Here is a 23,741-nt window from a genome sequence, read left to right as displayed (position 1 = left end):
GGAAAATCTACTTAAGAAAAAAGACAAGAGAAGTTTATTAAATTGCACTTTAAGAATTTTCTCAAGAGTATCTTAGTTTTTTTTTCTTAAGAATAAAATGACAGACTTTGAGGTTGGAGTTTAGCCTAACTTTAAGACAGGGATCACCAAACTCGGTCCTGGAGGGCCAGTGTCCTGCCGAGTTTAGCTCCAACCTGCCTCAACACACCTGCGTGGAAGTTTCTAGTAGACTTGATTAGCTGGTTCAGATGTTGTTTGATTAGGGTTGGAGCTAAACTCTGCAGGACACCGGCCCTCCAAAACCAAGTTTGGTGACCCCTGCTTTAAGAGGTTACTTACGATGATACTTAAGTTGAAAAAAAGAGAAGAAAATAGCACAAAGATTTTTATACTTAGGAATATTTTGTGAATCCAACCTCTTAAAAGCCTCACACTGTAAATATACAAACTTGTGTAGAATCAGGGTATTCAATACTATTGGACATTTCAAATCACCATGAGAAGCAATTAGGAGGTTACATACAATTGGCTAACTTCAAAATGTGGCCAGTTTCATTTCTACCAGCTTCCAAATGAGGTCTGTAGCATAGGAATTCAAGTCAAGCCTCGAATCACTACCTAGCCACTGAAGAACCCATAGTTTTCAAGTTTTCGAGTTCTTATGTGGATGACTACACCAGATTCAGTCTCCATTGTTGTTGAAATGGACTAGTCGACCTTTAACTCAACATCCCCTGTGTGTTCGTTCCCATGTCTGTGAGCTCAGAGACATCCAATACATTATTAATAGATTCAATCTCAGTCCCTTTCATCTGAAAACTAAACCTGCCCTTTTTGTTCAAACAGCCATCTTAGGATTTGAGGATAGTATATTGCACATTTTTGACCATCTGTCTTGAGCTTTGCCAACTCTGAAGATTTTTTTAAATCATAAGGGACATTAAGTGGTGCATTTGGGCGGTGAAAGGACACATCGCCATACCATCCGTGTAAAGTCGTTTAATTTATATTCAGTTCAGACATCTGGGAGTAAAAGAGAATCTGTTAAAGTCAAGCAAATCCTTACCAATATAAAATAAACACTTGTTTTCCTTGTTCTTCATCCATGTTTACTTATCTTTTTCTTCTACCATCACAACTCCTGCAGCCTGTGTTGGGTCAAAATGAAGATTTGGACTTTGGACAAAACAAAAGACATAGAATTTACACACAAAGCATAAAGCCCTAAACAAGTGGGAACGACATACAGGTTGTGTATAAGTGACGCTGAATTTCACAGATGAATTTCAATTCATAGAGGTGGACAACATTGTCTTTGATAGTTATTTCTTGTCCTGTAGTTCTGTATCATGATCATAAGCATTTAAGTTAAGTTGTTTGAACTCCACATTCACTTATTATAACATACAAAGCTGTGTTATTTTGGACCACATTCTGTCCTTTTTAATGGAGCTCACAGACTGCAGTTGGTATATTCAGCAGTGCTGGTTTAATTGGGCCACACGCATATACAGGGTTTGAGAGAGAGAAACTGAGAACGGCTTGACTTCTCTTTCAGGTTTGGAAAGAAGCACAGTTGGAAAGGGGAAAAAAACAAATCCAAGGGCACTTAGTCCCTTTTAATCCTTACATGTGTCCTTTGGAATAGCTTCCCTTTGGGTTTGGTTAATTGGATTGCTTATTTGTCTATAGTTTATATTCTTCACCTGAACTGCTCTCAGACTTAGTTAAGTTTTATCCAGTGTGGTGTGACACAAGGTGAAGCTTACATTTATATATTATTCTTCTGGTTCATCCTCTTCTGGTTCATCCCTTTCTCTGATTTGGGTGGACAGCCAGTCCACGGGGAGGGATGAGAATGAGACATTTAGAAAAAGACGTTCAGAGGCGATTGTGTAGTATCGTGGAGTCCTGTAGCCCTCTCCTGGCTGTGCTAAATGTGGCCTGGTTTGGACAGATATGCGATGAGGGCCACCACCACGCCCACGTAGACCCCCGTCCCAATGGTGATGGAGAGAGCGGCTAGGAACAAGGCTCGTCTAGATGCGATGCTAGCCAATGGGAAGTCTCCCTTGGTCACGGCTTTGCTGGTCTGGAACAAAGAAAGGGAGCTGTGAGAAAGAAGCAAGATCAAAGGATACATTGACCTGTCTTCCACTCGAGGGTAAATTGCATTGAACTATATAGTGCTTCCTTGATGATGCTGAGGGCTGAATGGAATATCAGACATGTTCTTACGCACAGCGCCGAGACAAACACGATACGCTTTTACAACATTTTAAAAATCCATTCGACCCACTTTGAAGGGCAGTGTCACAAAGAAAATATACCATTTCACTGCATATACACTGATTCAAATTTGCCTTGCCTTTTTGCAGTTTAGACTACATTTATCATTTATTTATCACCATTTTAACGTGTCTCAGAATATCACTGAAGAATAAAAAGACCTTTTATATACCTTTAATCATGTAATAAATCTTTTCAAAATTACTTTTAGAAAATGTTTCAAATGTAAAGTTTTTAATTTTAAAGTGATCCATTAAAACATAGAAAACAATCACCCTAGCAACAAGACAAAGACTGAAATTATATCATGTTGTTGTTGTTATTATTTTATATTATTATTATTATCAATGTCCAAATTTGGGTTGTATTAAAAGAGAATGCATAAAAGCCATTCTTACCCAAATGAAAGAGCATTATATTTGACTATTATGATATTGAGCATTATTTAGAAATATTTGATTTCTAAATGCCATGATTGACCAATCAAAATAAACTATTTTAATTGCAAATTGAACAAATACCCTTTAAAAACAGTTTCAGTAAATATACTCAATTGACACAGCAGTAGTACTGTTTATGTACTTCTTTAAAGATCTTTGATTTTTCCATTGGGAACACTTGATATTTTTGTTTTTCATTTGCTTTGTCCCTGCTTCTTTCCTTGTAAACTTTACTAAAAAAAACACCTTTGAGGTTTCAGTCATGATCGGTGATGCAACAGAGACGCGAGGGAAAGCGGTAGCCGGCATTGCACAGGCGTTCTGTTCGTCAACTAACTTTTAACAACTAACTGTTTCTTTCTTGTTATAAACATCGTGTCAGAAGGGATAAGCCAAATATGATACAGAGATCAGAAGAAAATACAATTTTGCTCATGATGCAGCTGTTGCAATTCTCTCGATAAATAGCAACACAGTTGTTTGGTAGAGTAAATCACTCAGTCTTGTACTATTACCCCCTGAGCGTTTTAAAGAAATGACATGTGACTTGAAACGCCAATGAAATGGCCTTATCTAATGTTTGCAGTTTCCATTTAACCCCTTGCTTGAAGTACGCTGTGCTGAGAGCTATTAGGTTCAAAAAAGAAACATAACACTGCCTTAATTTCTTTTATAGCGAGGCCTATGGAGCCCCATGTAATAGATTATTTAATACATTTCCCCATTCAAATGAATAATTAAGTTCTACTATGATGCTCATTTACCAAAAACATGGCTCAAGGGCTGCATGAATTTAACGGGGTGAATTTTTGTACAACGTGGAGATAACTAAACCGACTCTTATTATGCACAACGTTGCATTATTTCCCCACAGCATGGTGTCCGCTACTTGTAAGCAAGCAAACATGCTTTGAACAGTCGCTCTGTGTGATTGTGTCATGACCCTTTGGAATCTAGTGTCTATTTTAGTATTCTCAAGAGAAAGTGGAAAGAGTTGCCAGTCACACATGGCTGTCGCTGTGGGAGGCATCTTGCTCTCTTTGTCACTGCATCTGACCCTGTAGTCCAGGGAAAACACTATTGATTTTCACTCCTACGCTTTGTGAAAGTCAATAATGGGTTGTTTGGACACACCAGTGCTGATACACCAGCTGAGATGCCATGTTAACATGTTTTTGCACGTTTGTTTTTATCTTTTAATTTGAAGACACATCTACTTATGCAAACATTCCCAGTAAAGCTGGGAGATATATTACATATTTACAATGTGTTTGCAGGTGTGTGTCATTAGATTAGTTTCATGGTCTTTCTTACTGTAACAAATTTTTATATTATTTATATTTTTATTTTAACTTGTTATACACTTTTAGTTTTTCAATATTGGTCGATATAGGATATTTCTTGATGCTGCTCTTTTATTTTTATAATTAGATTATTTTTGCAGTTAACTAATGCTTACTTAATTTAATAAGAATAATTGAATAATACTGTTACTTTTAAGCAGACCTCAAATAAATATGCATTTTAATACTGTATGTTACAATTCATTATTTAAACAGTCCATTTCAATTAATTGATTCATACATTTATGTTTGTTTTTACACTCAAACATATTCTTGGACATCTCTGTGTGGCATTTATATGTATTAAAAATTTCAATATCTATCTATCTATCTATCTATCTATCTATCTATCTATCTTTAAAAATTTAAATGTTTAAATGTGAAAAACTGATTCATTTAACTAATGTTAATTAAGTTCTAACAGAATGATGATCAGTGTCATGGCCTTTGTAGGACTAATATTGACTTATATCAACATCTTATACAATTCCTATACATAATAGTCCTCTACAATTCAAAGTGCTTGATTAGTTATAAAATGAAGACAAAGTCATTTTCTCAGTCTGTAGGAGTGAGACAGAGGTTGATGCTGAGAGGAAGGAGGAGTTGGAGGAAAATGGTTGGCGACATCTCTCATGAACATTCAACCCTATGCCGCGGGGAAGGTGAGAAAATCTGTTCAGGATGTTCTCGGAGGAATATTCCCAGCCAGCAGACGGCAAAAACATTCACATTTTCACCAGATCCCATTTCCATCCTCCTCACACTCTCTCACACACACAAACACACACACACACACACACACACACACACACACACACACACACACACACAAACAAGTTGCATTCTGGGGAACCTTCACTGAACAACACCACCATCATCATAATTACTCTGGGAGAATTCACTTAGCTCCTGACAAAATAATTCACTCTGGCCATGTCTGCCACGGACTAAACTATAGATAAGAATAAAAAGGCTCATTCTGAAGTAGAAAAATAGATGTCTTCTGCTCCGAATGTGAAAATGGAGCTGAAAACACATGCATCAGAGGGCCCATGCTTGTCACACCCATGTGATCAGTACATTCATGTTTATACTATGTATATTAGTAGGGATGTAACGATTCACTCAACTCACGATTCGATTCGCGATTTTAATTTCACGGTAAACAAAGCAGCGCTGAACTTATGAACTTTAATATGCACTATACAGAGGCAAGATGAAAAGAAAAAATACCATCTAAACTTTTCTAAAGACAGTAAGTTCCCCTCAGACATGCATTAATATAAACTCCTAACCCTAAATGAATCGCGATTTGTTTAACATCTCAACCGATTTGAATCGTCACATATTTAAATCGATTTTCAACCGGCTCGCAGTTAATCGTTACATCCCTATATATTAGAGAAGTGCATGATAATTCTGCAGTCACACAAGCAGAGCTGTTTGCTCGTATGATGGGTATTATAATGAGGCACCTGTTCTGTATTATTAGAGGAAGCTGAAAGAGATCACAGACTCTTTTCTCTCAATGAGACTGCAAGCTTGTTTGCAGGGCACACATGAAAAAGTGGTGAAGAATTAATCTTGTCTGTCTCTAGTGCTATAGCAGATTCTTAGCAGGCTTAATGGTTAGACTGTGGATTTGGTCGGGGGGCTCTGCACTTACCCACTGAGAAAAGTAGAAAGCAGCAATGCCCAGAGGCCAGAAGCAACATAGCATGGAGAAGATAGCGAGGCCCAGGTGATCACGAGGAGGGATGACGATGAAGTTGTCCTCGCTCTCACTGTCGCTGGAGCAATCTGTCTATAAAGAGAAAGAAGATTCAGTAAACTTACTTCAATTTGTTCACAAGTGTTGTTTTTATAGTCTGGATTACAGGATTGTTTTGGGTTTAATATAAGTTAAAAGTCAAAAACTATAAAAACAATATTGTCTCCTAAAGTAATTTGTTAAAAAATATGGAGTCTGTAAGGTTTCGTAATGTTTTTGAAAGAAATGCTCACCAAGGCTGCATTTATTTGTAAAAATACACTAAAAACAGTAATACTGTGAAATATTATTACAGTTTTAAATAACTGTTTTCTATTTAATATATTTATTCCTGTGATGCAAAGCTGAATTTTCAGCATCATTACCCCAGTCTTCAGTGTCAAAGATCCTTCAGAAATCATTCTAATATGCTGATTTGCTGCTTAAGAAACATGTATTGTTATTATAAATGTTGAAAGCAGTTGCATGTCTAAATTACTTTTTTTTTTTTTTCTGGAAACAGTGATTTTTTTTTCTTTGATGAATACGAATACAAAGAACAGCATTTATTTGAAATAGAATTTTTGTAAAAATGTAAAAGTAATTTCTTTTGATCATTTTAATGCATCCTCGCTGAATAAAAATATATATTTCTTTAAAAAAATATTACTGACCCTAAACCTTTGAGTGCTAGTGTACTTAAAATTATGAAAAATAAAATAAATTGTTTTCACACTTTGAACACATCTGAAACCCCGTAGTAGTTCGCTGGCCCAATTTTCATTTAATTTTCATTGACTTCAAAAAGAGTCAAATATCAAAATTATTTTCTGTGATAATCAATGTTGAGATACACGTGTTGTTCACAGAGCTTGCATTGGATCTCTGTAGCATTTTTCGTTATTTGTCAGTTCTCTCCTTTGATTCTAGTGATTCACTTGAGTAACTAAAAATATCGCAGCCTCGTGAAGAGTGTGCCGAGAAGAAAGCTGTTAGGAAAATATTTCTGTACTGATTCATAGCAATATGCTGCAATCATCAGTGGTGAAGGATAGCTCTGTCACGGGTTTTATCTGTGAAAATAATAGGCCTACCTCTCTATGAAATAACATAAGATGTTAGATTGGATTTCTCCATGAGGAGGAGAAAAAGAAGGTGAAGTGGCTTGTGAGCTTGGATATTGTCATGTTTTCTGCCATATGGTCTGGTACATCTTTTGGCAAAAGCCAAAATACTGTTTTGTGTTTGGGTTTCAGAAACTGAGGAAACTGACATTCCTTGTTGTCATTCATGCTAAAGAAATCTGACAAATATCAGTCCATATAACAAGTCGTCAAACCTACACTTTTTATCATTGCTTATAGCCGAACACCTTGACGTTACATAAGAGGATATAAATATTTCATTGGGCAGTTGTTAGTCGGTCTACTGTGTGCTGTGGACAAGCAGTTTAGTTCTTGAAACTGAAACAATGCGAGGGAGCTCGTGAATGAACTGTGCCGGCTGATAGCATCGTTTACATGCACAGTTTTAGCACCCGATTCAATTTGCAAAATAGTTACATTATCACGTAACTCTGCAAACGCACCCACAAAATCAGTGCTGAAAGCAATTTGCACAGTGCAACTCCTTTTGTTGTGGGTTGGTTTTGAGTGCTAGGTTTTGGAGGATGTGGCATACTGTACTTTTCTGAAACTGTAGATCTCTTCAGCAATAATCAAATGATAGTGACTATATAGGGATGCACAGTATATTGGTACCATAACTATTGATTGTCAGGCAATATTATTTGTTGTTTTTATTGGTATTAAATTATTGATATTGTGTATAAATTGGCTATATAGTGCATACACTACAGTTCATAAGTTTATGGTAGGTAATATTTTCACTTTTTTTGTTGTAAAATCTCTTTATGCTCACCAAGGCTGCATTTATTTGATTAAAAACACAGTAAAATAGTTTACAATAACTATTTTAATACATTTTGAAATGTAATTTTTTTCCTGTTATGTCAAAGCTGAATTTTCAGCAGCTATTACTCCCATCTTCTGTGTCACAAGATCCTTCAGAAATCATTCTAATATGCTGATTTACTGCTTAAGAAACATTTCTTATTATTATTATTATCATCAAAGTTGAAAATGCTTGTGCCGCTTAATTTTGCAGAAACTGTGAAACACTTTTTTTCAAGGATTCTTTGATGAATCGAAAGTTCAGAATTTCATTTCAGAAAGTCATTAGGTGTGATTTAGGTGTGTTTGAATTGGGGTATTTAGTTTTAACTAGGCTATCTTACTATTCGTGACAAATTATAGAAAGTTATGCCAGGCAAACATGGTGTGAGTTCTGATAACCCGTGCACAAATTAGAAGTCTATACACTTGATAGCCGTACAGAAGCGTGTATGACCAGGTGAATCAAATGACAGTTGTATGAATTTACACACTTTTTTTTAGCTTGTTCATCTGTATACGCTTAAATTCCAACTGATGGTGCCTGACATTTTTTCAACATGTTTAAAAAATGACAGAACATGTACAAATGCCTTTCTTTCAGAATCCTTCATGGATTCAAATGCCTAATGCATTGAACTATCAAAAAAATGGAATAAAAACAGATAAGTCAAAAACAATCTCATCATCTCTGCGTTCGGCTGAAAGGCATGAAATTTGTGCATTATATTATTACTGATCTAAGCTGAATGTGAGTAATCTGCCAGCAGTGTAAAATGGTTAAGCCCCAGAGCCAGTGTCCCACAGCTTGGCCCCCGATAAGCCCACCTTCTTCCTCTCAGGTGCCTCTCCTGAAAGAGGGTGGGCGGGGGGGGTGACGGCAGATGCTGTCACTGCTTGCCAGTTTCCTGACAGGTAATGACAGATTAATGGATGGTTTTATCCTTTCAGGGTGGCAGGAGGCACAGGAAGGAAAGTGTGTAATTTATGTTACCAAAATGCACGCATGAGCATGATGAGCCCTGTCCTTCTCCCCCTTTCTGTCTTTTCTGCTGTTTTGCGATCCATCGCTCAGCTAATAGAACTTCATCTCATTTTCAAGGTGATCGATGTCAACACTTTCAAACTTATTATGTGTGTGTCATGTGTGAGGGCTCTGGATGAGTGCTCTCCTTTTGCACAGAGGAAATTGAATCCATATACATTTGTAATTAGCTGCTTAATCAAATCTATCCAAATTCCAGTTACTCTGTCCAACACGTTTCCATCGCAATGTAATAGGAGTAAAATTGTTTCATGTTACACTGAAATTATCATCAGATGGCATGACCACAGACCTCCCATAGTCTGCTCACTGACCATCTGATGCATATTGCACACAAAAGTGGCAAGAGCTGACTGAAATCCACACTTTTGGTCTGATTGGCTGGGTGTTTGTTGAAGTCTAAACACTAAAGGTGCAGGAAACCTACTGTATTATTTTATTATACTGGATTATTTTATTTTATATTTATACACTACCGTTAAAAAGTTTGTGGCTGGTAAGTTGAAAGTCTCTTATGCTCTCCAAGGGTACATTAATTTATTAAAATCACAACAACCAGTAAAACAATAATATTTTGAAATATTATTACATTTTAAAATAACTTTCTGTTTTAATATATTTAAAATGTCATTTATTTCTGTGATGACAAAGCTGACTTTTCCTACAGCCCTTACTCCAGTTTTCACTTCAACACAGCATTTGTGAAATGTCTTTACTGTCACTTTTTTGATCAGTTTAATGCATCCTTGCTGAAAGGTATTGATTTCTTTCTAAATAAAATCTTACTGCCCCCAAACATTTGAGCGGTAGAGTTTATTAAATTAATTTTTTATTAAATTGTTAGGGGGCACTATGACTAGGAAAACCTCTAAATGTGTGATACCATTTACCATTATTTTTACTGTCTCATAGCTTCAGCAACATCTGTTCTTTCAAATTTGGCAATTTAGTTTCTTATCTCCATTTTTCTAAAGCGCTTGGACATTGTTGATAATTGTTGTTTGCGGCTGTTATGTCGGAGTGCTGCCCAGTTATTATTTTAATAAGTTCAGAAGGTAACGGGTTTATATAACGAGCACTTTTGATAAAGAACTGTAGTATTTGCCAAAGTTTGCAAGGCTAATAGCATCAGATTTTTGTTTGATATGCATGAACAAATATGCATGAACAAAACTTTATATTCTGTTTTGTTTTCTGAATTCAGGCAGACCCCTCCTGTCCAAGCGGATGGTTCTTGGCCAGAATAAGGTGCAATGAGGACCAGACTTTTTACCCTTTCATAAAGCAAAACGCAAATCGTACAGATTTATTCCGAACTGCACAAACACAAGGATTTATTAATTCTTCCTTTGCCGCAGTCTCCCTTCACATCTGTCTGACTTCGAGCAGTCTGTAGGGAGAGCTGCACAAATGGAAATTGATGTTGAGGATGGAAAGTGAATGAGGCGATCTAAACAGCAACCGGTAAACTGATGGAAAGGTGGGCGGTGGGGGGATGAGGTGGATCCTGGAATAAAAGAGTTGTCAGGTGAAAAGCTCTCCGAGGCAATTATATCCCAACAAAGGGGCAAGTAACTGCATCAGCGATGTCGTCGGGGGTCATTGTCCCGGCAGGTGGCTGAAAACAGCCACATTAATTTTTAATGGGACTGTGTTCAGAGATTATAAGCAGTTGGCTCATGGCACAGAGTAGTTAAGTTGTGTCATGCCAGGTGCTGGCAGCATTTCAAGAGCAGGTCATGAGGATATAATACATCAGGGGGTTTGATTAATGACTAGCGCACACCAGACAAATAAAAAATACTGACTTAGTGAGTTGTTAATAAGCCCGGGCTGATTTATAGACCCCACCACACTTACATATGGCATGACCGTGTTCAAGGACGATGATGGGATTCTCAATCACTGAGCAAATAATCAGGCTGACATGTGGGCTTGAAAAAGGTGAAAAGAATAATAATTATGTGCCACATATTTTTCCATTCCATATTTCCAAAGGCATTACTTTTCTGTCCCAGGATCCACTGATTTAACTGATGTTTGATGGACAATGCTTGTTCATATCATAGATCTTTAAAGAAATATTATTTTATTATATTCAAGGCTGTAGTAGTAATTTATGGGTACTTGGGCTCGATTTGATACAGAAGCCTGGGATAAACTTGTGTAATAGATATTTGCAACCTCCTAACTGAGATGCATGAGTACAATTATACATTTTGCGATGTTTACTCTTGCTAACCTATCCATCAACTGGAATACACAGCAAGCTAATTTATCTTCAGTCTGTGTAAATAGCCTTTGATCACCTGGGAACTCAGCATACCCTCTCGCCCACAATGTAGCAGTAATGAGATTAAGAATGGGTTAGTGTTGACAGAGTTCTGTGGGTCTTAATAATTTAAAGACTAATTGATTGCCTGGTGCCAGAGCTTTTCATTTAGACTACAGAGGAGCATAAGAGACACCATTAGTTGTTCAATGTAACGGTTGCGCTCGGCTCTGATGCTGTGGAAACACGAGTACAACCAGATTTGAATGATTTTTCACTTTTTTTCACACAGATTTTCACAATTTTTTAAAATGACACCCAGTTAAGTCTGGAAATCACAAACTTGTATTGGCATTATGATGTTTTCAAAATTAGTTTTGAAAATTTTGATTTTAGCTTGCTCCCTGAAGGCTGCTTTATTGCATGTCTTTTAGGAGCTTTATGTAAAACCACATAAGCAGCTGATGTTTTGACATGGCCCTGAAATTCATCTCAAGACTGGCATCCGGCACGCTGGAAACTGCAGATGCATCAAAGCTTCAGAAGAATATGATTAGAGGTTGGAGAACTTGAAATTCGTCTTTCTTTCTGTCATAAAGGACATATTTGTGAGGCAACATTTCAACTGAGAGTTTGTTTGCAAGGCGGAAAGAGAGAAATTAAGACAGATTGACAGTATACAACTGTACACAGAAAACCCAATGCAGCCTTTTCTGCTTTTTCACAGTCAATCATCATAGCAAAATATTTCTGTGCCTAGTAAATTAAATTAAAACATCTCCACAACTGCGACAGAAATGTGTCCCTATGGCTCTTGGTGGTAAACAGCTCTTGGAAGACAAAAGATTCAGTTATGTTTTCTACAGGGGATTGAATTTGAGAGATTTTTTTGGATGTTTTGTCTGCTTTTTCCTATCATTTAACAAAGTTTGACCAACTGACGGCGTCACGGCAGAGTAACACAGATGGTGTGCGATGGCAGATGTTATCAAATGGATGGCAAAAGAAACTAATGATATTATTGAGTGGAAAGTTCAGTGCTGCAGACTGCCAATCATCAAAAGCACTCCAGCTGTTAGATCATTAGACAATCAGCTTTAGGGCATCTACAATTGATCATATTGAAAACATACACTTATTTGACTATATGCACGGTTACTTCCTGGTTTTAGATAAGCCAGCTCAGTCATTTCCGGTCAACTGTCAAAATCAACTGTGCTATAAGAGAAGCACCCTTTGCTCGGTTTCTCTACATAATCCATTCACAATTTGAAGAAAAGTTTTGTTTGTCTAATAGGACCAAACATCCACGTATACAGTTTCAGGAATGACAAACGCAAGTGCAAAAAATGAAGTGAGTGAATCTGCTAAATTGTGCCACGAGTCATTGCTATGATTGACAGTGATGACTGTAGCAATGGACAGAGCAAAACATCTGACAAGCTGATGTCAAAAACAGAGCTGTGCATTAAGTCAGGGCTCTACGCTTACTTTTCTTTTTAGGAGCACTTAAAAAATTTAGGAGCACGTTCAAAATTTTAGGAGCACCTTCTAATCAATAATCCAAAATGTTATCAAAAAGTAGCCTTCCCATTACGAGGTGATATTTGACTCCTCTAACTTTACTAAAAGTATGTCATCTTTTGTCAAATTCTAAAAAAAATGATATTTTATAAGCTTTTTAAAAATTGTATTGTTTTAAACTATTTTCGACAACGAAATAGAGCAAAATCAGACAATAGTGTTATAGTCAGACAATGTAAGTCACTTAATATTAACTTCTTGTTTATTGAATTGTATTGTATTAAATCAGTATCACATTTACAAACTCCCTTAAAAATCATTAAAAGCTGTCACTCATCTTAGTTCATCGCGATCTCACATTTATAATCAACGAAGTTCTCTACACTGCGCAATGGATCTCTTATTTACACGCTGTCTACACTTTGCTTATGAAAGGATTCGTGAGATATGGCTGTGATACATTACTCAACGCTGCAAAAACACGTAGAAACCGTTGAAGCTCCCCTGAGCGCAATCACAAGTATGATGATGATTGGGTCAGTCACTCTGATGCTCCTAAAAAATTTTTCATAGTCGCACGCAGTAGTTTTCATTCGCAAATGCGACTGAAATGGTCGCACTGTAGAGTAAATTTGTTATAATAGGCACTTCATAATAAATCCAAAAGCAAGACATGAAAAAAGGGAGATGAAATGGTAACTTGAAATGAGTGATTGTGAGTGAAATAAGACAAGACTAAAATGTATTCAAAAAGATAAAAACTTTACCAAAAACCTCTTTTTATTTTCGTCAAAAAAGGAGACTAAATGTTATTGCTGACTGCGCTACACGCCTCTACTACGCGAGCTTTCATGAGTGCGGTTGCAAGATACAGTGGTGTGAAAAAGTGTTGGCCCCCTTCCTGTTTTGTTATTATGATGTCGTTTACGAGATAGCATCGCTAGCTAGCTAAAGTTAACCTAAACAGTTACAATAGTGTTTCGTTGTCAGCATTTAAATGTACAATTATTTTGCTTTTCAGTTTCTGACACGAATGAGACAGGAGTGGTTTCTGTGATGGTCTCAAGAGTCTCTACCTATATATATACCATAACTTCAAATGACGCTTCACCAGAAGTTTACGAGCTGGCTTATCATTATGTGGAAGTTCTAAAGAACGCTCCGTGCATATGGTCAATTGGAATAAAAAGACCCAATGATGGAAAAAAATCCACAGATACCCAGACCTGTTAATGGTACAGATAATGGTAGAAATACTAGGTTACAAGGTATTTCCACACTAGGGATCATACCATATAAGATATGGGCTGATAATCAAGGTTTTTTTTTTGTATTGGTCTATGTTGGATCAGTATTGGACATTTTAATTTTTAATGCCCATTTTTTCCCAATTTTACATTTAGATTTACTTTTACTGTCATCTAATGCTGACTTGGAGTTAAGAATACTGTTAAAAGGAATCTAGCAGATCTCAAAATGAATATCCAATATTATGTTGTTCTGTATGGTGAGTGGCAATTCTCTTTTCCACCAGAGGAGATCGTCCAAATGAGATCTGCTGTCAATCCCCCCCTCAAATGAGAAGCTCTGACAGATGTGTGTGTGCACTTTCCAAGAGTGAGGACAACTAAGGCACAGTTCGCACTTTTCTGTTACACACAAGATATATTTCACAACACTCAGTATAAAGAACAAGAATGGGAACAACAGAGGTGTCTCTAGAGGCAAACTCCCGAGTTCACTTTATCATTTCCACAGAGGAAGAACAGAGGGATCTTAAAGCTATAGAATACAAATGAAGAAACACAAGCCTCAATGTCACAGAGATGTTACTACTGCACTGTAGAATTCTCTCTCAAAGAATGCTCATGAATATCCTATTATGAGATGTAAAGGCACTGTGTGAACCCAATTGATCATTAGCCATTCAGATGAATCGTTCTGATCTCACACTTGCTCACTGTAATGACTTTTTATTTGACATAACTCAATTTTGAGTTTTGGAGTCTTGTTTATTCACATTCACATCTGTGCTAATTTTTGGGAAAATAATTTTGCAGAAAACATTGTGATAAAAATTATTGGTGTTGGTCGATGCTGGATATTTAAATGCACATGCTCATTTCTTCTATTTTTACATTTATATTACCTTAAAAACATTAATAATTTAATTATGGGCAGAATTTTAATGTTGGTGCATCCCTAGTTACCTTTAAATTGCCTACTATGCCACATGCTGTGATCAATGGAAAGCTGTGATGAGAAATGCCACTCATCGTGTTTTAATTTTATGGATGATAACTGAAATGACACTAAAAATTAAACAGTTTATTTGCTGCAAGAGAATTTGGGATGCCTAAATTGACTTGTAACATTTAAAAACAATTTTAGTTTTTAGCATTGTTTTTTTGTTTGTTTGTTAGATTACTTTAATTGTTCAGTTTGGTTCTGTTTTAGGGGGATAAATTCATTTCTATGTTTTGCAATGTACTATAGTGTAAACCACAGCACTTATCATGACGATATACCACACCGTATGGGCAGAGGTCCCGATCCCCACATGCAGAGAATGTCTTTAATATCATCAGACAACCGCAGCGAGCGCCGGAGCTGCTCAGCATGGAACTACATCCATTGTGGGACTCCGAAAGGCCCAGAGTCCTGGACATGACCTGAATACATACTACTCTCGCTGAGCTTCAAGGGTGATGGTCCCCCATCCAGCACCATTACATCCCATCAGCAGCACTGAACATTGCCCAACCCCTCTCATTAGCTCTTGCCTATCTGCTGAGAAATTGAAGTGGTAGTTGTCACACATGATCCAATAGAGCCAGCAGATGTTGCTAGAGCATAAAGTGATGTTTTACAGCAATTTCAAACCCCAAATAGAAAATTAAACCTTTGAAGAGCAGGCTTTTGAAATGTGAAGCCTTTCCAAATAGGGTCTTATATTGTAGAGTAGGCTATAACTAGAAGCTGGTGTTCCCTGGGAGAATTGAGCTGCGACGCTTTAATGCCACCTGTCAAGGACCTGATGAATTAATCCAGCCGTACAAAACAACACCAGTTCAGCTCCGCATCTTCAAAGAAACCTTACCTCATATTCCACGTATTCCTCTTCCTCCACCTCGTAAGACACCGTCTGGATTTTTACCTCGTTTTCATCCAGCAGTTTAGCCTGCGGGTCCTCCGTACTGGGGGTCTCCACCACTACGTCCTTGTCTTTCTTCTCCATGAAGGTGGTCTCACAGCATTCGTTTTTGTAATCCTTGCCCTTGTCGCTCACGTCGTCCTTGTATAGGATGAAGTTAGGCTTGTAAAAGGCCTCCACCGCCAAGTGAAGCGAGGTGGCATCCAGTAGCTGGGCTCTAGCCTTGCCGTTTCCTCCCGTGACCGCAACCCCACCTCCACCGCCACCTCCTCCACCTCCACCAGTCACAAAGTAGTTTATAATGTTCTCCTGATACTGGTTGCTGTGGAAGTCTCCCCCATAGCCATAGTCGGCCATCACCATATGCTTGCTGTTCTTATCCAGAAGAGGGTTCTGAAGCTCACTTAGGCTCTCCATTGTAGAAGAGCAGAGTGCCGGGACTCGGTGTTTAACAGCCGGATGGAGAATGAAGGGAAGGAGCGATGACCTTGGCTGGACTGATGTGACAGGTGCTAATGTGTTCAATAGGCCGGGAGCTGTAGGAGGAGTGAGAGGAGAGAGAAGTGAGGAAAAGACATGGACTATTGAGCACATGCAGAGGAAAGTTTAATAAGACGAACTGCCAGGATAGACAGGTGCTGGGCAGTAGGAAGGCAGCCATGCAGTTAACACAATGATGTCTATGGCACAAAGAGTGGCTTAAGCTACAGTTGATCTGTGAAGACGCTTATTAGGGACTGTGACATAAATAATGCAGATTGAGGGGCTTTGCAACAGAGTAGTGAGTGACTGTACATGTCATTCTAAGAGAGAGTGTTTTTATCTCTGGTTTTCTGCTGTTTTATACACATTCAAAAACCATTATGTCCCATTCCTCTCCACTTAGCTGATAAAATGTGGTTATCAGGCAGACGTCAATTAACTTCATTCTGCTGCCCCATGACACTCACTGATAACCCTGCCGCATGAGCATGCCTGAGAGTTCATATGCCATGAAGGTAAAGTAGACATCTTTGTTAAAAAGGCAAACCCAAACATGGCCAATGACCTTAAATGCCTAACTGGCTATCCAGAATTGAATTGAACTGAGGAGGAAATATGTAGTTAGTCCTACATAGGCAGACCTTTGGCTAAATGGCATGTCTGGTACACACTGTAGATTTTATTTGTCATTTTATGTCAGTAATGTTATGTCATTTTCTTTTGTCTTTATGCCAATTTTATTTTATGATATTTTGTGTCTGACATTATTTATTTTACAATAATAGACTGGCATGAAAAAATAATAATGGGATGTCAATCTTGTGAATGACTGTACAGAAAACAGTGGCAATAGTGCACAATTTGTGTAGATTTCTCTCTGTGTAAAAGTAATAAACAGATTATTTCACAGACATGTCTCAGAAAACATGCATTGTCAATTTTCATAATCCTTTATATTTGACTCAATAAAATGTTATGTTTAATATAGTTAATAATATATATAACATAATGTAATTATTTATGGCAGTTATTAGAAATATAACAGTCCACTATGAGAGAATACTATACCAGACACTTATGTAGCACTGAGATTTTAGCAGAAATATGTAGGCAGTTGGTGTGCAGAGTCTATTATCAATCATTTACATTTAAGCATATGGCAGAAGCTTTTATCCAAAATGACTTCCACTGCATTGAATGTATACAATTTACCATGCATTCTTCCTCTTTTTTTTTTTTTACTTTACTGCAGGTTTTGTCATGACATGCAGCGTGTCAGCTGTGGTGCATTCTAGCTTCCTATGACTGTATTCATGTTGAGGCAGTGTTTCCACCATCTGCTCGCATGATTACGAAACGCATTTGTGCTCAAATGGACTGATGAATCAATACATTTTTTAGCAATTACAATTAATTAATCATCAGTTAATCATAAACATTTTTACAAAAACTTTCTGCTTGCAGAAATCTAGTAAATGTCTGTGTATCTTTCAAAGATTTTATCACTAATCATTGATTAGTTTTTCCACATTGCATCAATCTGGCATTGTAAACATGACTTGGTTTCCTGGTGAACTGATTAAACAGAACTTCTGTGCCCTTAGCGATGTAAAGTCAGCCAATCAGATAAGCTTTTGCCAGATTGAGAAACTGCTTTCCAGTTTTGTGTGCAGTGTATATCAGACGGTCAGTGGGTGGGCCGTAGGTGTGCTGTCTGAGCCTCAGACTAATATGTATCAGTATCTTTAATGTGTGACTGATGTGAAGTTAAATAGTCTCGCAGGTTTATGATGCTCTTGAACTGAGCACATCGGTTGTACTCCGATCTAAATCCTGTCATATCTCTCTTGTGATGGAGAAAACGGCACGTGGCTGCAGTGGTTGGCGTGCCCTCTCTTACCTTCTCCTCATTAATCTGTGATTAAAATAGCAACACAATCAGATAGAAAGCAGATTATTTCTGAGCTTTTGATTTGATTGTGCCAATGCCTCTGCGGATTGTCAAATGTTGGATCATGCGTCAAGGAATGCTGACTTCATGCTTCACAATTTGTTTGAGCTCCCCCAATTCTCAATACACATTTCAACACAGTCAGCATGGCTGCTGCAGATCCATTCCTGACATCCACTTGTTTCCTCTCCCATGCTAGTTATCATTTCTTGTCCTGCCTAAATAAAACAAGGTCTGTTTGTGGTTAAAGATACTAGTGGTAGAGAATTAACAGTGTGTGCATGGACTCTGTGGCTTTTTATGTAAGACTGAAGCAATTAAGTTGTATAACGTCAAAAAGAAATGAGATAGATAAAACGACAGCTACAGCTTTTATTTATTCTTAAATTTATATTTGTAAATATTATTTAATTTTTAAATTATCCAATATTATTGTAAAATGTCAATTATTTTTAAATAATAAAATTAGTTTAATTAGTTTTTATAATTTATGGTGTTTTCTTATTAAATTCAAATGCAATTCATTCTTTTTGTCATTAATCATTTGATAGCATTATTTCATGTTGTTCTTCGTAATTAAAATGAGGCCATGCTAAAATTGCCCAAACTCTGCATGTATGCCAGTATGAGTGGCATTAGCATGTCACAGCAGACCTAATTCCCATTTCTGCTACTCTATGCTTAGTCTGCACTACCCTGGCAATTGAAAACAGCAAAAAAAAAAAAATCCCCCAGGTTCTAACTGCCATTGGGATCTTTGAAATGTGAAATTTCACATGGCCTTAAAGCATTTCTTGACAAAGGGAGACAGGGCTTGGCCTATGAAACATGTAAGCATATACTGTTGTTCATAGCTGAGAGGTTAGAAACTGAGTTTACAGCTACAGTTTTAGAAATTGTTGTACATGAGTCTTTCATTGACGGAAAATCATTGTGGAATTTTAATTTCAACATTTTTTTTCATTCCTACGGAATACACTTCCACACTCTGCTGTGAATCTGAAACAGCATATTTCTTTCAATTGAAAGCAGCTGATAATGAGTGTCCAATTGTTTTTAATTGAATTTGACACTAAATTAAATGTAATACACTTTTCAGAGAACCAGAATTCCGGGTTTTATTGAACGGTATTGTAGAAGGCAGCTAGCATTTTAATTTTGTGCATCTTTACATAATTTCACATGACAATATTATTGTATAGATGATGTTATAGTTATGTCTAGTTTCATTTGAGCAAGCTAAAGTATGTAGGCAGCTATGATTTGTCAGAATTGCTCTGTTGAAACATTTGAACAGTAGAATTGACCGTGAGCAATTCAGCTTAGGATAAAAAGTGTCTTCTAAATGACAGATAACTGTCTAGTACAGAATTGAGTCAGAGAGTCCTTCAAAGCATTTTAAAGACCCATTAAGATTCACAATAAGCTTGTGCATTTCTCTTCTACTTTCTTTTTTAGCTTCATGAATATGTTTTGTATGGAGCCTTATCACAGGAAGTTGAAAAGAGTAAATATTAAAGTCCTTCCTGGAAACATTCAAATAGCAAACATCTTTTTAAAATGGTGATCATATTTAGCTATTTATCATGACTGTGGTGTGTGTGTGCAATTATACATTTGCATCTCTAGAAACACTTAAGTGTGCAAATATCCTTTGTCAAGGTCAGGTGAGAAGGAGAGTCTGAATAGCATAGCAGAAATAAACAGTATAATAGAAAAAAATGCTGTTTACATTCCAAGAACAAGTAAAACTGAAATGACCGTGGTTAAATAACCCTATTAGAATCCAGTCAGCTCACACAGATTCACAGCAGAGTCAACATGTGACATCAGACCAATATGCAGAAACACAGTCCTTTTATCTCAGTTGTTCTGTTTTTATCTCTAATAGGGTTAAATGTGATTATAAAAGGCGCTAATGAGGAGGGTCACAACACAGAAGGTTTTGTCAGTAATTATGAATATGCAAATGTTTTCATTTTCTTGCAAGACAAATAAAACTACCACTTATTGGGTGCAGTCACTCAGATTGACAGTGAATTAGAACAAACAAACAACCACTTCATAGTCCTTGTTGTGATATACTTGAATCAATCTGTCCATTGCAGAAAAGCTGTTTCAAATCTGCTTTAATTGAGTACATTTTCAATCCTTTATAGTTTGTAAATAGCATTTCTCCTCTATCTCAAGGCATCCAAAACAGCGAGAGGTGCAACATGCTTCATTCCTCATTGATTATAGCACCTTCCTCCTTGTGCTGGGGTGCAATCAAATCCTCATGCCGGTGTCTTAGTCAATTAAGCCTTATGAGTCTCGGCCCTTCTAATAGAGGCTGAAAACACTTTAGCAGTGTTAATGTGTCGGGTAAAATGGATAATGGAAACTTTTGCTACTCATGTATGCACTTTAATCTCCCTGTGCACAATGCTGTTACAAGAGAGGGCCGGAAGAACAAAGGAATGTGGACTTGTAATACTAAGAGGCTATTTGTACTCTAGTATTCATTTAATTTGCATATTTATAATTATCTGTTGATGTTGTTTCACTCATGACCATACATCCTGGCTCGTGACTCATGTACCCAGTCCATGAAGGGTAAATCAGAGCAGGAAGATGAGAGAACAATTGGTTTTTCAGAGTACCTTTCCCCTTTGACAACAGTGAACAATTACAGGGCATCTATAGCAGTATACCATTACCATTTAACTAGCAGAGAATGAGAGCTGAATGATCCATAATCCTAAAATTCACAAAGATGAAAATTAATGCATGAATGTATACACACGCTGGTTTGTATGTATGTGAATATATGTGTATATGCTTTGCTTGCATAATACATCTGGATGTTCCTTGTGAACTGTACAGGGTAGTGTACTACACAGAGTAGGTGCTGTACATTTGAACTGGCAGAAGTATTGTACATAAAACGATTTTGTCATATCAGTTATGCGTGTCATGCAGTGAAAAGTAAATAGAGGAATAAAAAGGTTAATTCTGGCATCCGAGCACGGGGTTTCGAGTCCTTTCGTCAACATAAAATATAACAATGTGTACAATAACGATATGTAAAGCGTATGGTCTATCTGTAAACAACTGTCCAATGTTCAACTTTTCACTCAAGAGCGCATACATAAGCATAAAAATGTACTTTATAGGTATTCAAAATGTAATACACTCTCGCCGAAGGCTTGCTTATATTTTAGACATTTGTAGGCTACAGTATAACTCAGCAGTAATTCATCTAGGTATTTACGATACAGTGACAATATCTGTTCATTCCAGGAGACTGTTTCAATGTGAGCGACCGACAAATTTCAGCCTCATATTTGGAAATGTACATGTCTTACCTTGCGACTCAGCAATCCAGGTGCCGGCTCATTCGATTTGATTCAATGGCAATTTGACAGTCGACTGGCTTTCCAAAGAAATGTCAAACGGTTTGAATCCGAGTCTCGCATTGCAGAAGCCCGTGAAGCGCCGGTAAACTCGGTAAACAACAACACCTCTGATTTCTTAGGATGGACACGAGCACTGAAACAAAGAACAACCTGCTAAACGTTAGTGGTCGAAGCAGTTCTCGAGCAGCAGATATCCACCTTTACTAAATAGGGGCAATACCTGATAAAAAGCAGGTACAATTACTGACAGTAACACAGTAAAGCTTTAAAAGCCCGGTACTGTACACCGCACCTCATGGTAGTATGAGTCCGCGCGCATCTTTCAGTTGAGCTGTTCAGGACCGCGCGAACTTTCTTGCCAGAAGCTTTAAAAACACACAAATCTTTCTCGGTCTCCTTAATTTTATTATATGAATTCATCAAATCAGCTTAGTCGGATTATTGCTGTGCGAAGCTGTAAATTACCGTTCCATAAAAGTCAATATGTTTCGTTCTGAGAGAAGGTGAAAATGCTGTCAGTGACGGAGTGAACGGACTTTCCGTCGTGACTCGTGCGTGCCTCTAAACAGGACGCGAAATATGCACCATGAGTCCAGTGGATGTTTTTCCGTTGTCTCTCTAGCCGATATAAAACACAATACGACAGGTTTGCGTGGGACGAAGATCTTAGAGCTATAAAGCGTATCGATTTCACATCTTGTGAGGGAAGCTCAGCTGTGGACATTGACGATAAATATTACAGCAAAGTAGCCTATTTAGTTTTTCCAGTAGTTGGAGTGTCCATGGAAAAGGAGTGTAGATAGACATATTGTATAAATGAACAACCCTTCAAGAGGAAGGGATGATTGGGTCATTCTATAAAAAGGGAGCCTTTTGTGTCCCTTATGAACATCTATGTGTAAACAATGACTATGAAAAGTGTTTTATTTATATAGATACTTATTTTTTATACATGCTCTTGAAAGGCAATCTCACTGGAAAGGATTGATTCAGAGAGATTTTGAAACATCATTTCATTCAGAGAATTCTAAATAGAGAGGTTCTCTGGTTATTTTCTGCCATCTATATAATGTACATAATGTAATAGAAAAATAGAGGAGGCTGCATTTCTATAAAAAGTATGAGTCGGGTGGGGATACAGCAGGAGGGAAATGCTCTGATGTATCTGTGTCTGAGTGCAGAAATGATGTGCCTCAAAATCCCCTTTCATGTGCTCCGTCGGATCACAATTTAAATTCCTGTAAAAGGGGGGAGCATGAAAAAAAAGGAGTGACATGAAGATATCTGACTGAACGGCTAGTTGATGTCAGCTCAGTGAATCATTTCTGGGGAGAATAAGAACGTGGTCAAAATAGACCGCAAAGGGGTTGTAATTAAAAGCGCAAAGGAGGATGTGTCTGTGGCACAGTGTGTTATAAAACCTGACTGTTCTGATTCAGTGGAAGCCAGTAAGCCCTGGGTGAAAGCATGGCATCTAATAGACCGCTGCCTTTTGTGGTGGCATGTGTCCACGCTTTGCTTTTCTCTTCACAAACAGGCTCAGAACAAACAGCTGCTCTAAATGCTTTAAACCAAAATCAATCACAACGTCTCCCACAGCACATTCGACTTGCAGAGCGAGGCAGAGTCTTATTTCACTTTTCCCTTCTGCCACTGTTTACGTTATTATTTGAGATTTCAGGCCTTTTCCTAATGTCCGTTTTGCTTGGAAAGAGGAAGGCGGTTGTACCTGCAGGCTTGACTTAATCTTCCGATGAGCTCGAGATTCAATTTATTTCAGCTGAAATTACTTCAGTCCTTTTGCCACAGAACATTAGGGCTGCAAATGAATATCCTTGGGGTACATTCTATGGGGTCCATCTGTAAACTGCTATCAGACAGATAGAGAATCTTGCAGCTATGGCCAGTTGTGCCTCAACAAACACTATTGTGGACACTTTAGAAGAAGACACAATGATTTAACATTGTAGAGGCCATTACAGATGGACAAACTCCAACTTAGGCCTGAATACGACTGCTGTTTACATTCATACTGTATAACCTTGTGACAGAATGAAATGGTTAGCTTTGGGCATGGAAAAGCTCAAGAGGGAATAGCAGAAAGTGAAAGATTTGCAGTGCATACACACAAAATAAA

General features: G+C 37.5%; 1 protein-coding gene across 2 annotated transcripts; it reads right to left on the bottom strand.

Moving 5' to 3' along the window:
* Positions 1 to 466: 466 nt before the first annotated feature.
* Positions 467 to 22,112, bottom strand: syndig1l (synapse differentiation inducing 1-like). Of its 2 annotated transcripts, none has more exons than XM_016460053.1 (5): positions 21,897 to 22,112; positions 21,554 to 21,754; positions 15,719 to 16,308; positions 5,742 to 5,879; positions 467 to 2,092 (listed from the first exon to the last, which is right to left on the bottom strand). In XM_016460053.1, exons 3-5 carry the CDS (start codon positions 16,187 to 16,189, stop codon positions 1,934 to 1,936), a joined length of 768 nt encoding a protein of 255 aa, XP_016315539.1. In that variant the 5' UTR covers positions 16,190 to 16,308; positions 21,554 to 21,754; positions 21,897 to 22,112; the 3' UTR covers positions 467 to 1,933. The 2 variants fall into 2 exon arrangements, with proteins under 2 accessions (XP_016315539.1, XP_016315540.1); XM_016460054.1 differs by having other exon boundaries at positions 21,554 to 21,737.
* Between the last annotated feature and the right edge of the window lie 1,629 nt (positions 22,113 to 23,741).

The sequence above is a fragment of the Sinocyclocheilus anshuiensis genome, unplaced genomic scaffold (assembly GCF_001515605.1).
Source record: "Sinocyclocheilus anshuiensis isolate Anshui unplaced genomic scaffold, SAMN03320099.WGS_v1.1 scaffold1341, whole genome shotgun sequence".
NCBI classification, from domain to species: domain Eukaryota; kingdom Metazoa; phylum Chordata; class Actinopteri; order Cypriniformes; family Cyprinidae; genus Sinocyclocheilus; species Sinocyclocheilus anshuiensis.
This window is presented reverse-complemented; position numbering and strand designations above follow the sequence as displayed.